General features: G+C 48.9%; 1 protein-coding gene across 1 annotated transcript in view; it reads left to right on the top strand.

Moving 5' to 3' along the window:
* The first annotated feature begins 2567 nt into the window (after positions 1–2567).
* Positions 2568–13787, top strand: part of LOC132385471 (voltage-dependent calcium channel gamma-1 subunit-like) — a 193208-nt gene continuing 181988 nt past the window's right edge. Inside the window, exon 1 of the mRNA XM_059957557.1 lies at positions 2568–2889. Within this exon, the coding sequence (XP_059813540.1) occupies positions 2568–2889 (322 nt within the window). The remainder of the gene's footprint in view (positions 2890–13787) is intronic.

The raw sequence follows: 13787 nt of genomic DNA, 5'->3' as shown, positions 1-13787 counted from the left end.
TGTCCTACCCTTGTACACCGTTTTCCCTCAGTCCCTCAACACTCCCTACCATTCACAGTATGTGTCCTACCCTTGTACACCGTTCTCCCTCAGTCCCTCAACACTCCCTACCATTCACAGTATGTGTCCTACCCTTGTACACCGTTTTCCCTCAGTCCCTCAACACTCCCTACCATTCACAGTATGTGTCCTACCCTTGTACACCATTCTCCCTCAGTCCCTCAACACTCCCTATCATTCACAGTATGTGTCCTACCCTTGTACACCGTTTTCCCTCAGTCCCTCAACACCCTACCATTCACAGTATGTGTCCTACCCTTGTACACCGTTTTCCCTCAGTCCCTCAACACTCCCTATCATTCACAGTATGTGTCCTACCCTTGTACACCGTTCTCCCTCAGTCCCTCAACACTCCCTACCATTCACAGTATGTGTCCTACCCTTGTACACCGTTCTCCCTCAGTCCCTCAACACTCCCTACCATTCACAGTATGTGTCCTACCCTTGTACACCGTTTTCCCTCAGTCCCTCAACACTCCCTACCATTCACAGTATGTGTCCTACCCTTGTACACCATTCTCCCTCAGTCCCTCAACACTCCCTATCATTCACAGTATGTGTCCTACCCTTGTACACCGTTTTCCCTCAGTCCCTCAACACTCCCTACCATTCACAGTATGTGTCCTACCCTTGAACACTGAGGTCCCTCAGTCCCTCAACACTCCCTATCATTCACAGTATGTGTCCTACCCTTGTACACCGTTCTCCCTCAGGCCCTCAACACTCCCTATCATTCACAGTATGTGTCCTACCCTTGTACACCGTTTTCCCTCAGTCCCTCAACACTCCCTACCATTCACAGTATGTGTCCTACCCTTGTACACCGTTTTCCCTCAGTCCCTCAACACTCCCTACCATTCACAGTATGTGTCCTACCCTTGTACACCGTTTTCCCTCAGTCCCTCAACACTCCCTATCATTCACAGTATGTGTCCTACCCTTGTACACCGTTCTCCCTCAGTCCCTCAACACTCCCTACCATTCACAGTATGTGTCCTACCCTTGTACACCGTTCTCCCTCAGTCCCTCAACACTCCCTATCATTCACAGTATGTGTCCTACCCTTGAACACTGAGGTCCCTCAGTCTCTCAACACTCCCCACCATTCACAGAGTGTCCTACCTTCATACACTGAGGTCCCTCTGTCTCTCACCACTCCTCACCATTTAGTCTGTGACCTATGCTTGTACACCTCAGTCCCTCTGTCCCTCGACACTCCCCAAGTTCATGATATTTGTCCTACGCTTGTACACCACAGTCCCTCTGTCCCTCGACACTCCCCACGTTCATGACATTTGTCCTACGCTTGTACACCACAGTCCCTCTGTCCCTCGACACTCCCCACGTTCATGACATTTGTCCTACGCTTGTACACCACAGTCCCTCTGTCCCTCGACACTCCCCACGTTCATGACATTTGTCCTACGCTTGTACACCACAGTCCCTCTGTCCCTCAACACTCCCCACGTTCATGATATTTGTCCTACGCTTGTACACCTCAGTCCCTCTGTCCCTCGACACTCCCCACGTTCATGATGTTTGTCCTACGCTTGTACACCACAGTCCCTCTGTCCCTCGACACTCCCCAAGTTCATGATATTTGTCCTACGCTTGTACACCACAGTCCCTCTGTCCCTCGACACTCCCCAAGTTCATGATATTTGTTCTACACTTGGACATCACGGTCTCTCTGTTCTGCACTGCTGTTCTCCGCCTAGGGTCCTTGTTTCCCTGACACCCCTCCGCTCACTGGAGGTTGCTGAAGGGACGGACGACAGGCTGTGTGGTGGCCTGTTCCTTTAAGGAGACCTTTAAATAGGACCAGGCCGACTCTCTGTGGGAGCAACAGGTGCGGGAGATCCAGTCTTGGAATCGCATGTCCCGGGAGGGTCTCAAGCTGCCAAAAACAGAGCGAGGAGCCTTCAAACAGCCGTGCAGACAGACCAGTGGGCCGAAGAGCAAGAGAGACAGAGAGTGCTACAGGAGACCTGGAGCCCAAAAGTCAATAACGAGAGGGTTCAGTGTCTGTGGAACGAGGGGTTGAGCGTGGGGGAGAGAGAGAGAAAGAGTGAGTGTGGGAGAAAGTAGGGGGAGAGAGAAAGGGGGGGAAGAGAGAGAGGGGGAGAGAGAGAGAGAGAAAGGGGCCTGACAAAATTTCAGTGATCAGAGAAAGAAGCAGGGGATTTAGTTGCCAGAGAAAGCAGAGAAAGGTTTTTGTCAGAACAGAAATAAATATAGAGAGATATACATACATAGAGTGAGAGAGGGAGAGGTGACGACAGGGAGGGAGAGTGAGAGAGGCCTAGGTAGGCTTCAGAGAGAGTGGGGGAGAGAGAGAGAGAGAGAGAGAGAGAGAGAGAGAGAGAGAGAAAGAGAGAGGGAGATAGTGTGAGGCAGAGAGGGTAACAGTGAGACCAAACGAGAGACAGATAGCAAAGGAGTGAAAAGGAAATTCTTGGTGCTCTGTGCTCAGACTCTTTGAGATATCTGTAGATACCTCCAGGGCCATGTGGTCAAACTTCCTGGCAGGAACGGAGGATGCAGAGAGCCGAGGCTTGCCTCGGCGGAGGAGGGGTGGGAAGTCTTCGGGGAACCGTGGGCGGGAAAGCGCCCTGCGTCTGAGTCTGGCGATGGGTCTGGTGGCCTTGCTGCTGATGGCCACGGCTGCAGGGACAGATCACTGGGCTGAACTGAGGTACACTGCCCCAGACAGCAACCAGACCTGCAGTACCGTCCGGCTGGGGCTATGGAGGCAGTGTCAGACAGCAACCAGCATCTCGCAGGCTGCAACGGCAGACAGGCAGTGCCCGGAGCTGGAGACACCGGCGGGTGAGTCTGATCACTGGGCACATCTTCACCATGTCCGTTGAGTCAATTTGTACTTCTCTGAAACAGGGTAATGGGCGAGAGAGTCCCTCTGTAATGGGATAATGGGCGAGAGTCCCTCTGTAATGGGGTAATGGGCGAGAGTCCCTCTGTAATGGGGTAATGGGCGAGAGAGTCCCTCTGTAATGCGGTAATGGGCGAGAGTCCCTCTGTAATGGGGTAATGGGCGAGAGAGTCCCTCTGTAATGGGGTAATGTGCGAGAGAGTCCCCTGTAATGGGGTAATGTGCGAGAGAGTCCCTCTGTAATGGGGTAATGTGCGAGAGAGTCCCTCTGTAATGGGGTAATGGGCGAGAGAGTCCCTCTGTAATGGGGTAATGGGCGAGAGTCCCTCTGTAATGGGGTAATGGGCGAGAGTCCCTCTGTAATGGGATAATGGGCGAGAGTCCCTCTGTAATGGGGTAATGGGCGAGAGTCCCTCTGTAATGGGGTAATGGGCGAGAGAGTCCCTCTGTAATGGGGTAATGGGCGAGAGTCCCTCTGTAATGGGGTAATGGGCGAGAGAGTCCCTCTGTAATGGGGTAATGTGCGAGAGAGTCCCCTGTAATGGGGTAATGTGCGAGAGAGTCCCTCTGTAATGGGGTAATGGGCGAGAGAGTCCCTCTGTAATGGGGTAATGGGCGAGAGAGTCCCTCTGTAATGGGGTAATGGGCGAGAGTCCCTCTGTAATGGGATAATGGGCGAGAGAGTCCCTCTGTAATGGGATAATGGGCGAGAGTCCCTCTGTAATGGGGTAATGGGTGAGAGAGTCCCTCTGTAATGGAGTAATGGGCGAGAATCCCTCTGTAATGGGATAATGGGCGAGAGTCCCTCTGTAATGGGGTAATGGGCGAGAGAGTCCCTCCGTAATGGGATAATGGGCGAGAGTCCCTCTGTAATGGGGTAATGGGCGAGAGAGTCCCTCTGTAATGGGGTAATGTGCGAGAGAGTCCCTCTGTAATGGGGTAATGGGCGAGAGTCCCTCTGTAATGGGGTAATGGGTGAGAGAGTCCCTCCGTAATGGGGTAATGGGTGAGAGAGTCCCTCCGTAATGGGGTAATGGGCGAGAGTCCCTCTGTAATGGGGTAATGGGTGAGAGAGTCCCTCTGTAATGGGATAATGGGCGAGAGAGTCCCTGTGTAATGGGGTAATGGGCGAGAGAGTCCCTGTGTAATGGGGTAATGGGCGAGAGAGTCCCTCTGTAATGGGGTAATGGGTGAGAGAGTCCCTCTGTAATGGGGTAATGTGCGAGAGAGTCCCTCTGTAATGGGGTAATGTGCAAGAGAGTCCCTCTGTAATGGGGTAATGGGCGAGAGAGTCCCTCTGTAATGGGGTAATGGGCGAGAGAGTCCCTGTGTAATGAGGTAATGGGCGAGAGAGTCCCTCTGTAATGGGGTAATGGGCGAGAGAGTCCCTCTGTAATGGGATAATGGGCGAGAGAGTCCCTCCGTAAAGGGGTAATGTGCAAGAGTCCCCTGTAATGGGGTAATGGGCGAGAGAGTCCCTGTGTAATGAGGTAATGGGCGAGAGAGTCCCTCTGTAATGGGGTAATGGGCGAGAGTCCCTCTGTAATGGGGTAATGGGTGAGAGAGTCCCTCCGTAATGGGATAATGGGCGAGAGTCCCTCTGTAATGGGGTAATGGGCGAGAGTCCCTCTGTAATGGGGTAATGGGTGAGAGAGTCCCTCTGTAATGGGGTAATGTGCGAGAGAGTCCCTCTGTAATGGGGTAATGTGCAAGAGAGTCCCTCTGTAATGGGGTAATGGGCGAGAGAGTCCCTCTGTAATGGGGTAATGGGCGAGAGAGTCCCTGTGTAATGAGGTAATAGGCGAGAGAGTCCCTCTGTAATGGGATAATGGGCGAGAGAGTCCCTCTGTAATGGGATAATGGGCGAGAGAGTCCCTCCGTAATGGGATAATGGGCGAGAGTCCCTCTGTAATGGGATAATGGGCGAGAGAGTCCCTCTGTAATGGGTAATGGGCGAGAGAGTCCCTCTGTAATGGGGTAATGGGCGAGAGATTCCCTCCGTAATGGGGTAATGGGTGAGAGAGTCCCTCTGTAATGGGGTAATGTGCAAGAGTCCCCTGTAATGGGGTAATGGGCGAGAGAGTCCCTCTGTAATGGGATAATGGGCGAGAGAGTCCCTCTGTAATGGGTAATGGGCGAGAGAGTCCCTCTGTAATGGGGTAATGGGCGAGAGATTCCCTCCGTAATGGGGTAATGGGTGAGAGAGTCCCTCTGTAATGGGGTAATGTGCAAGAGAATCCCTCTGTAATGGGGTAATGTGCAAGAGAGTCCCCTGTAATGGGGTAATGTGCGACAGAGTCCCTCTGTAATGGGATAATGGGCGAGAGAGTCCCTCTGTAATGGGATAATGGGCGAGAGAGTCCCTCCGTAATGGGGTAATGGGCGAGAGAGTCCCTCCGTAATGGGGTAATGGGTGAGAGAGTCCCTCTGTAATGGGGTAATGGGTGAGAGAGTCCCTCTGTAATGGGGTAATGGGCGAGAGTCCCTCTGTAATGGGATAATGCGCGAGAGAGTCCCTCTGTAATGGGATAATGGGCGAGAGTCCCTCGGTAATGGGGTAATGGGCGAGAGAGTCCCTCTGTAATGGGATAATGGGCGAGAGAGTCCCTCCGTAAAGGGGTAATGTGCAAGAGTCCCCTGTAATGGGGTAATGGGCGAGAGAGTCCCTGTGTAATGAGGTAATGGGCGAGAGAGTCCCTCTGTAATGGGGTAATGGGCGAGAGAGTCCCTCCGTAATGGGGTAATGGGCGAGAGAGTCCCTCCGTAATGGGGTAATGTGTGAGAGAGTCCCTCTGAAATGGGATAATGTGCAAGAGAGTCCCTCTGTAATGGGGTAATGTGCAAGAGTCCCCTGTAATGGGGTAATGGGCGAGAGAGTCCCTCTGTAATGGGATAATGGGCGAGAGTCCCTCTGTAATGGGATAATGGGCGAGAGAGTCCCTCTGTAATGGGGTAATGGGCGAGAGAGTCCCTCCATAATGGGGTAATGGGTGAGAGAGTCCCTCTGTAATGGGGTAATGGGTGAGAGAGTCCCTCTGTAATGGGGTAATGGGCGAGAGTCCCTCTGTAATGGGATAATGGGCGAGAGAGTCCCTCTGTAATGGGATAATGGGCGAGAGTCCCTCTGTAATGGGGTAATGGGCGAGAGAGTCCCTCTGTAATGGGGTAATGGGTGAGAGAGTCCCTCTGTAATGGGGTAATGAGCGAGAGTCCCTCTGTAATGGGATAATGGGCGAGAGATTCCCTCTGTAATGGGATAATGGGCGAGAGTCCCTCGGTAATGGGGTAATGGGCGAGAGAGTCCCTCTGTAATGGGGTAATGGGCGAGAGAGTCCCTCTGTAATGGGGTAATGGGTAGAGACCTCTCTGTAACAGGGGTAATGTGGGAGTCTCTATCAGCAATGGTGTAATAGGGTAGAAATCCATCCATAATAAGTTTAATGGGGTAGAGACACCCACAAAAACAGGGGTAAAGCAAAGAGACCCCTCTGTAAAGGGGGAGAGACTCTGCCACAGGGGTAATGGGGAGAGAGTCCATTAGTAAGGGGGTAAATAGGTAGAGTCAACTCTGTAAAATAATAATGGAGAAGGATAGGACTGGACCCAGGGTTGAGAGTTTTGATTAGAGAAAGGCTATCTTTGAGGAGATGCGAAAGGATTTAGAAGGAGTGGATTGGGACAATTTGTTTTATGGGAAGGATGTAATAGAGAAATGGAGGTCATTTAAAGGTGAAATTTTGAGGGTACAGAATCTTTATGTTCCTATTAGGTTGAAAGGAACGGTTAAAAGTTTGAGAGAGCCATGGTTTTCAAGGGATATTGGAAAGTTGGTTATTAAAAAGAGAGATATCTACAATAAATATAGGCAGCATGGAGTAAATGAGGTGCTCGAGGAATGTAAAGAATGTAAGAAGAATCTTAAGAAAGATATTAGAAAAGCTAAAAGAAGATACGAGGTTGCTTTGGCAAGTAAGGTGAAAATAAATCCAAAGGGTTTCTACAGTTATATTAATAGCAAAAGGATAGTGAGAGATAAAATTGGTCCCTTAGAGAATCAGAGTGGACAGCTATATGTGGAGCCCAAAGGGATGGGGGAGATTTTGAACAATTTCTTTTCTTCGGTATTCACTAAGGAGAAGGATATTGAATTGTGTAAGGTAAGGGAAACAAGTAGGGAAGTAATGGAAACTATGAAGATCAAAGAGGAGGAGGTACTGGCACTTTTAAGGAATATATAAGTGGATAAATCTCCGGATCCTGACAGGATATTCCCTAGGTCTTTGAGGGAAGTTAGTGTAGAAATAGCAGGGGCTCTGACAGAAATATTTCAAATGTCATTAGAAAAGGGGATGGTGCCGGAGAATTGGCGTATTGCTCATGTGGTTCCATTGTTTAAAAAGGGTTCTAAGAGTAAACCTAGCAATTATAGGTCTGACAGTTTGATGTCAGTGGTGGGTAAGTTAATGGAAAGTATTCTTAGGGATGGTATATATAATCTGTCTGGATAGACAGGGTCTGATTAGGAACAGTCAACATGGATTTGTGCATGGAAGGTCATGTTTGACGAATCTTATTGAATTTTTTGAAGAGGTTACTAGGAAAGTTGACGAGGGTAAGGCAGTGGATGTTGTCTATATGGACTTCAGTAAGGCCTTTGACAAGGTTCCGCATGGAAGGTTAGTTAGGAAGGTTCAATTGTTAGGTATTAATATTGAGGTAGTAAAATGGGTTCCACAGTGGCTGGATGGGAGATGCCAGAGAGTAGTGGTGGATAACTGTTTGTCAGGTTGGAGGCCGGTGACTGGTGGTGTGCCTCAGGGATCTGTACTGGGTCCAATGTTGTTTGTCATATACATTAACGATCTGGATGATGGGGTGGTAAATTGGATTAGTAAGTATGCAGATGATACTAAGGTAGGTAGTTTTGTGGAAAATGAAGTAGGTTTTCAAAGATTGCAGAGAGATTTAGGCCAGTTAGAAGAGTGGTCTGAGTGATGGCAGATGGAGTTTAATGCTGATAAGTGTGAGGTGCTCCATTTTGGTATGAATAATCCAAATAGGACATACATGGTAAATGGTAGGGCATTGAAGAATGCAGTAGAACAGAGTGATCTAGGAATAATGGTGCATAGTTCCCTGAAGGTGGAATCTCATGTGGATAGGGTGGTGAAGAAAGCTTTTGGTATGCTGGCCTTTATAAATCAGAGCATTGAGTATAGGAGTTGGGATGTAATGTTAAAATTGTACAAGGCATTCGTAAGGCCAAATTTGGAGTATTATGTACAGTTCTGGTCACCGAATTATAGGAAAGATATCAACAAAATAGAGAGAGTACAGAGAAAATTTACTAGAATGATACCTGGGTTTCAGCACCTAAATTACAGGGAAAGATTGAGCAAGTTAGGTCTTTATTCTTTGGAGCATAGAAGGTTGAGGGGGGACTTGATAGAGGTATTTAAAATTATGAGGGGGATAGATGGAGTTGACATGGGTAGGCTTTTTCCATTGAGGGTAGGGGAGATTCAAACAAGAGAACATGAGTTGATACTTAGGGGGCAAAAGTTTAAGGGTAATACGAGGGGGAATTTCTTTACTCAGAGAGTGGTAGCTGTGTGGAATGAGCTTCCAGTAGAAGTGGTGGAGGCAGGTACGGTATTGTCATTTAAAATAAAATTGGATAGGTATATGGACAGGAAAGGAATGGAGGGTTATGGGCTGAGTGCAGGTCGGTGTGACTAGGTGGGAGTAAGCGTTCGGCACGGACTAGAAGGGCCGAGATGGCCTGTTTCCGTGCTGTAATTGTTATATGGTAACAGGGGTAATGCAGAGATAAGCTCTCTGTAACAGAAATAATGGGGGAGAGACTCCCTCTATAACAGAGGTAATAGGGAGATAATCCCTCTGTAACAGGGGTAATTGGGGTAGCCTCCCTTTGTAACAGGGCTACGTGGGTAGGGACCATGTGGTAACAGGAGAAATGAGAGAGACTACATCTGTAATGCGGTAATGGGGTAGAGACTATCTATAACAGGGATAATGGGGGAGAAACTTCCTCTGTAACAGGTTAATGGAGGAGAGAGCTTCTGTAACCAAGGGAATGGGAGGGAGACTCCCTCTGTATCAGGGTTAATGGGTAAGAGACACTCTGTAATGGTGTAGAGAATCCCTCTATAACAGAGATATTGGGGAAGAGGCTCCCTCTTTAACGGGGATACTAGGGGAGAGATTTCTCTTTAACAGGGATAATGGGGAAGAGACTCCCTCAATAATAGGGTATGCATTAGGCCCCTCTGTAATAAGAGCAATGGAAGAAGAGCCCTTCTGTAACAGGGGCAAGAGGAGACTCCCTCTGTAACAGGGGAAATGGGGGAGAGTGTAATGGGGTAATGGGGTAGAGATCCCTCTAGCAAGTGTAATGGGGTAGAGATTCCCTCTGTAACAGGTGTAATGGGGAGAGTCCCGATGTAACAGGGGCATTGGGGGAGAGTGTCCCTCTGTAACAGGGATACTGGGGGGAGAGAGCTTCTGTAACAGGAGAAATTGGAGAGGGGCCACATCTGTAATGGTGTAAACATGAGAAAATCTGCAGATGCTGGAAATCCAAACACACACAAAATGCTGGTGGAACACAGCAGGCCAGGCAGCATCTGTAAGGAGAAGCACTGTCGATGTTTCGAGCCAAGACCCTTCGTCAGGACTAACTGAAAGGAAAGATAGTAAGAGATTTGAACGTACTGTCTCTTGCAAAAATGCTATCCCCTTCTCACAATTCCTCCGTCTCCGCCGCATCTGCTCTCAGGATGAGGCTTTTCATTCCAGGACGAAGGAGATGTCTTCCTTTTTTAAACAAAGGGGCTTCCCTTCTTCCACCATCAATTCTGCTCTCAAACGCATCTCTCCCATTTCCCGCACATCTGCCCTCACCCCATCCGCCCGCCACCCCACTCGGGATAGGGTTCCCCTTGTCCTCACCGACCACCCCACCAGCCTCTGGGTTCAACATATAATTCTCTGTAACTTCCGCCACGTCCAACTGGATCCCACTACCAAGCACATCTTTCCCTCCCCCCTTCTTTCTGCTTTCCGCAGGGATCGCTCCCTATACGTCTCCCTTGTCTGCTCATCCCCCCCATCCCTTCCCACCGATCTCCCTCCTGGCACTTATCCTTGTAAGCGGAACAAGTGCTACACCTGCCCTTACTCCTCCTCCCTCACCACCATTCAGGGCCCCGGACAGTCCTTCCAGGTGAGGCGACACTTCACCTGTGAGTCGGCTGGTGTGGTATACTGCGTCCGGTGCTCCCGGTGTGGCCTTTTATATATTGGTGAGACCCGACGCAGACTGGGAGACCATTTCGCTGAACACCTACGCTCGGTCTGCCAGAGAAAACAGGATCTCCCAGTGGCCACACATTTTAATTCCACGTCCCATTCCCATTCTGATATGTCTATCCATGGCCTCCTCTATTGTCAAGATGAATCCAAACTCGGGTTGGAGGAACAACACCTTATATACCGGCTGGGTAGCCTCTAACCTGATGGCATGAACATTGACTTCTCTAACTTCCGTTGATGCCCCTCCTCCCCTTCTTACCCCATCCCTGACATAGTTAGTTGTTTGCCTGTTCTCCATCTCCCTCTGATGCTTCCCCCCTCCCCCTTTCTTTCTCCCAAGGCCTCCCTTCCCTTGATCCTTTCCCTTCTCCAGCTCTGTATCACTTTCGCCAATCACCTTTCCAGCTCTTAGCTTCATCCCACCCCCTCCCGGCTTCTCCTATCATTTCGCATTTCCCCCTCCCCCCACTACTTTCAAATCTCTTACTATCTTTCCCTTCAGTTAGTCCTGACGAAGGGTCTCGGCCCAAAACGTTGACTGTGCTTCTTCCTATAGATGCTGCCTGGCCTGCTGTGTTCCACCAGCATTTTGTGTATGTTATCTGTAATGGTGTAATGGGGTAGAAATTGCTCCATCACAAGTGTAATGTAGTAGAGACACCCACTGTAACAGGGGGATCTCTGTAAAGGGATAATGGGGAATTTGTAACAGGGGAATAACAACATAGAAAACCTACAGCACAATACAGGCCCTTCGGCCTACAAAGCTGTGCTGAACATGTCCTTACCTTAGAACTGTCTAGGCTTACCCATAGCCCTCTATTTTTCTAAGCTACATGTACCTGCCCAGACCCTATTGTTTCCACCTCCACCACTGCCGGCAGCCCATTCCACGCACTCACCACTCTCTGTGTAAAAAACTTACCCCTGACATCTCCTCTGTACCTTCTTCCAAGCACCTTAAACCTGTGCCCTCTCGTGCTAGTCATTTCAGCCCTAGGAAAAAGCCTCTGGCTATCCACACAATCAGTGTCTCTCATTATCTTGTACACCTCCATAAGGTCACCTCTCATCCTCCATCACTCCAAGTTCACTTAACCTATTCTCATAAGGCATGCTCCCCAATCCAGGCAACATCCTTGTAAATCTCCTCTGCACCCTTTCTATGGTTTCCACATCCTTCCAGTAGTGAGGCAACCAGAATTGAGCACAGTACTCCAAGTGGGGTCTGACCAGGATCCTATATAGCTGCAACATTACCTCTCGGCTCTTAAACTCATAGCCGCTTTGAGTGTCCTATAGACTCGGACCCCAAGATCCCTGTGATGCTCTACACTGCCAAGAGTCTTACTATTAATACTATATTCTGCCATCATATTTGACCTACCAAAATGAACCACCTCACACTTATCTGGGTTGAACTCCATCCGCCACTTCTCAGCCCAGTTTTGCATCCTATCAATGTCCCACTGTAACCTCTGACAGCCCTCCACACTATCCACAACACCCCCAACCTTTGTGTCAGTAGCAAATTTACTAACCCAATGCTCCACTTCTTCATCCAGGTCATTTATAAAAATCATGAGAGTAGGGGTCCCAGAACAGATCCCTGAGGCACTCCACTGGTCACTGACCTCCATGCAGAATATGACCCATCTTCAACCACTCTTTGCCTTCTGTGGACAAGCCAGTTCTGGATCTACAAAGCAATGTCCCCTTGGATCCCATGCCTCCTGACTTTCTCAATAAGCCTTGCATGGGGTACCTTATCAAATGCCTTGCTGAAATCCATATATACTACATCTACTGCTCTACCTTCATCCTCAAAAAATTCAATCAGGCTTGTAAGGCACTACCTGCCTTTGACAAAGTCATGCTGACGATTCCTAATCATATTATGCCTCTCCAAATGTTTATACCTTCTCCATCAACTTACCAACCATTGAAGTAAGACTCATTGGTCTATAGTTTCCTGGGCTATCTCTAATTCCTTTCTGGAATAAGGGAACAACATCCGCAACCCTCCAATCCACCGGAACCTCTCCCGTCCTCATTGATGATGCAAAGATCATCGCCAGAGGCTCAGCAATCACCTCCCTCGCTTCCCCCAGAAGCCTGGGGTACACCCTGTTCAAACCTGGTGACTTATCCAACATGATGCTTTTGAAAAGCATCTTCTTCCTGTCAGTATCTCCAGTTGAACTCTGTCTTTTTGTGTGTTTCCCCCTGGGTGTCCAGTCTGTGTTTGTACTACCATGTGCTCCTGTCCCCGTTTCTGCTCCACTCTGGCCCCTGTATCACTGAGTACTCCGTCTCTCATCTGTTTCTCATTATTACCTGTATCGCTGCCACTTGTGACTCATTGTGCTCCACCTATCATCTGCCTCTCTGTTTACTGCTCACCTGTTTGTTGCCAAATTGTGCCAGTGAGACTTTTCAGCATTTGTATCTGTACTTTGTCTGTCTGAATATCGACTCTGCCTATTTTCCGATTCTGGTTTTTGAATTTCTCTGGATTTTTTATCTCTGCCTGAACTTTGACACTGACTTTGTTTGCACCTGGGGATTTGTTACTCAATTAATATCACTGTGTGCACAGCATTGGGTCTGTGATTGGATCACTGCTCCAGTGACCTGACACTTCCTGAATATCAACATGCTCAAGCTTTTCAGTCTGCCGCAAGTCATCCCTACAATTGCCAACATTCGTTTCCATAGTGAAGACTGAAGCAAAGTATTCATTAAGTACCCCTGCTATCTACTCCGGTTCCAAAAACACTTTTCCACTGTCACACTTGAGTGGTCTACTCTCTTACATCTTATCCTCTTGATCTTCACATAGAATGCCTTGTGGTTTTCCTTAATCCTGTCCACCAAAGCCTTCTCATGGCCCCTTCTAATTTCATTCTTAAACTCCTTTCTGCTAGCCTTAAAATCTTCTAGTTTTTTATGCCTAAAATGCCTAGTTTTTTGAACCTTATGTAAGCTCTACTTATGAAAGGGGGGGAGACACGTTATGTAACGGGGTAATGGATTAGAGACCCCTTTATCATAGGGGTACTGTGGGAGAGATCCATCTGTAACAGGGGTAATGGGGAACAGACCCCACATACCAGGGGTAATGGTGCAGAGACCACACTATAACAGATGGGTGCGACACTCGCTCGGTAATGGGGTGCTTAGGTAGAGACTCCCTCTGGAACAGGGATACTGGGGGAGAGACACCCTCTCTAACAGGGATGATGGTGGAGTAAGACTCCCTCTGTAACAGGGATAATGGGGGAGAGACTCCCTCTGTAACAGGGATAATGGGACAGAGACTCCATCTGTAACAGGGGTAATGGGAGAGAGACTCCCTCTGTAACAGGGATAATGGGGGAGACTCCCACTGTAACAAGGATAATGGGAGAGAGACTCCCTCTGTAACAGTGATAATGGGAGAGAGACTCCCTCTGTTACAGGGATAATGGGGAGAGAGACTCCCTCTGTAACAAGGATAATG

This window comes from Hypanus sabinus (assembly GCF_030144855.1).
Source record: "Hypanus sabinus isolate sHypSab1 chromosome 24 unlocalized genomic scaffold, sHypSab1.hap1 SUPER_24_unloc_2, whole genome shotgun sequence".
NCBI lineage: Eukaryota > Metazoa > Chordata > Chondrichthyes > Myliobatiformes > Dasyatidae > Hypanus > Hypanus sabinus.
Note: the sequence above shows the minus strand (reverse complement) of the source record. Positions and strands in the feature narration are given on the sequence as shown.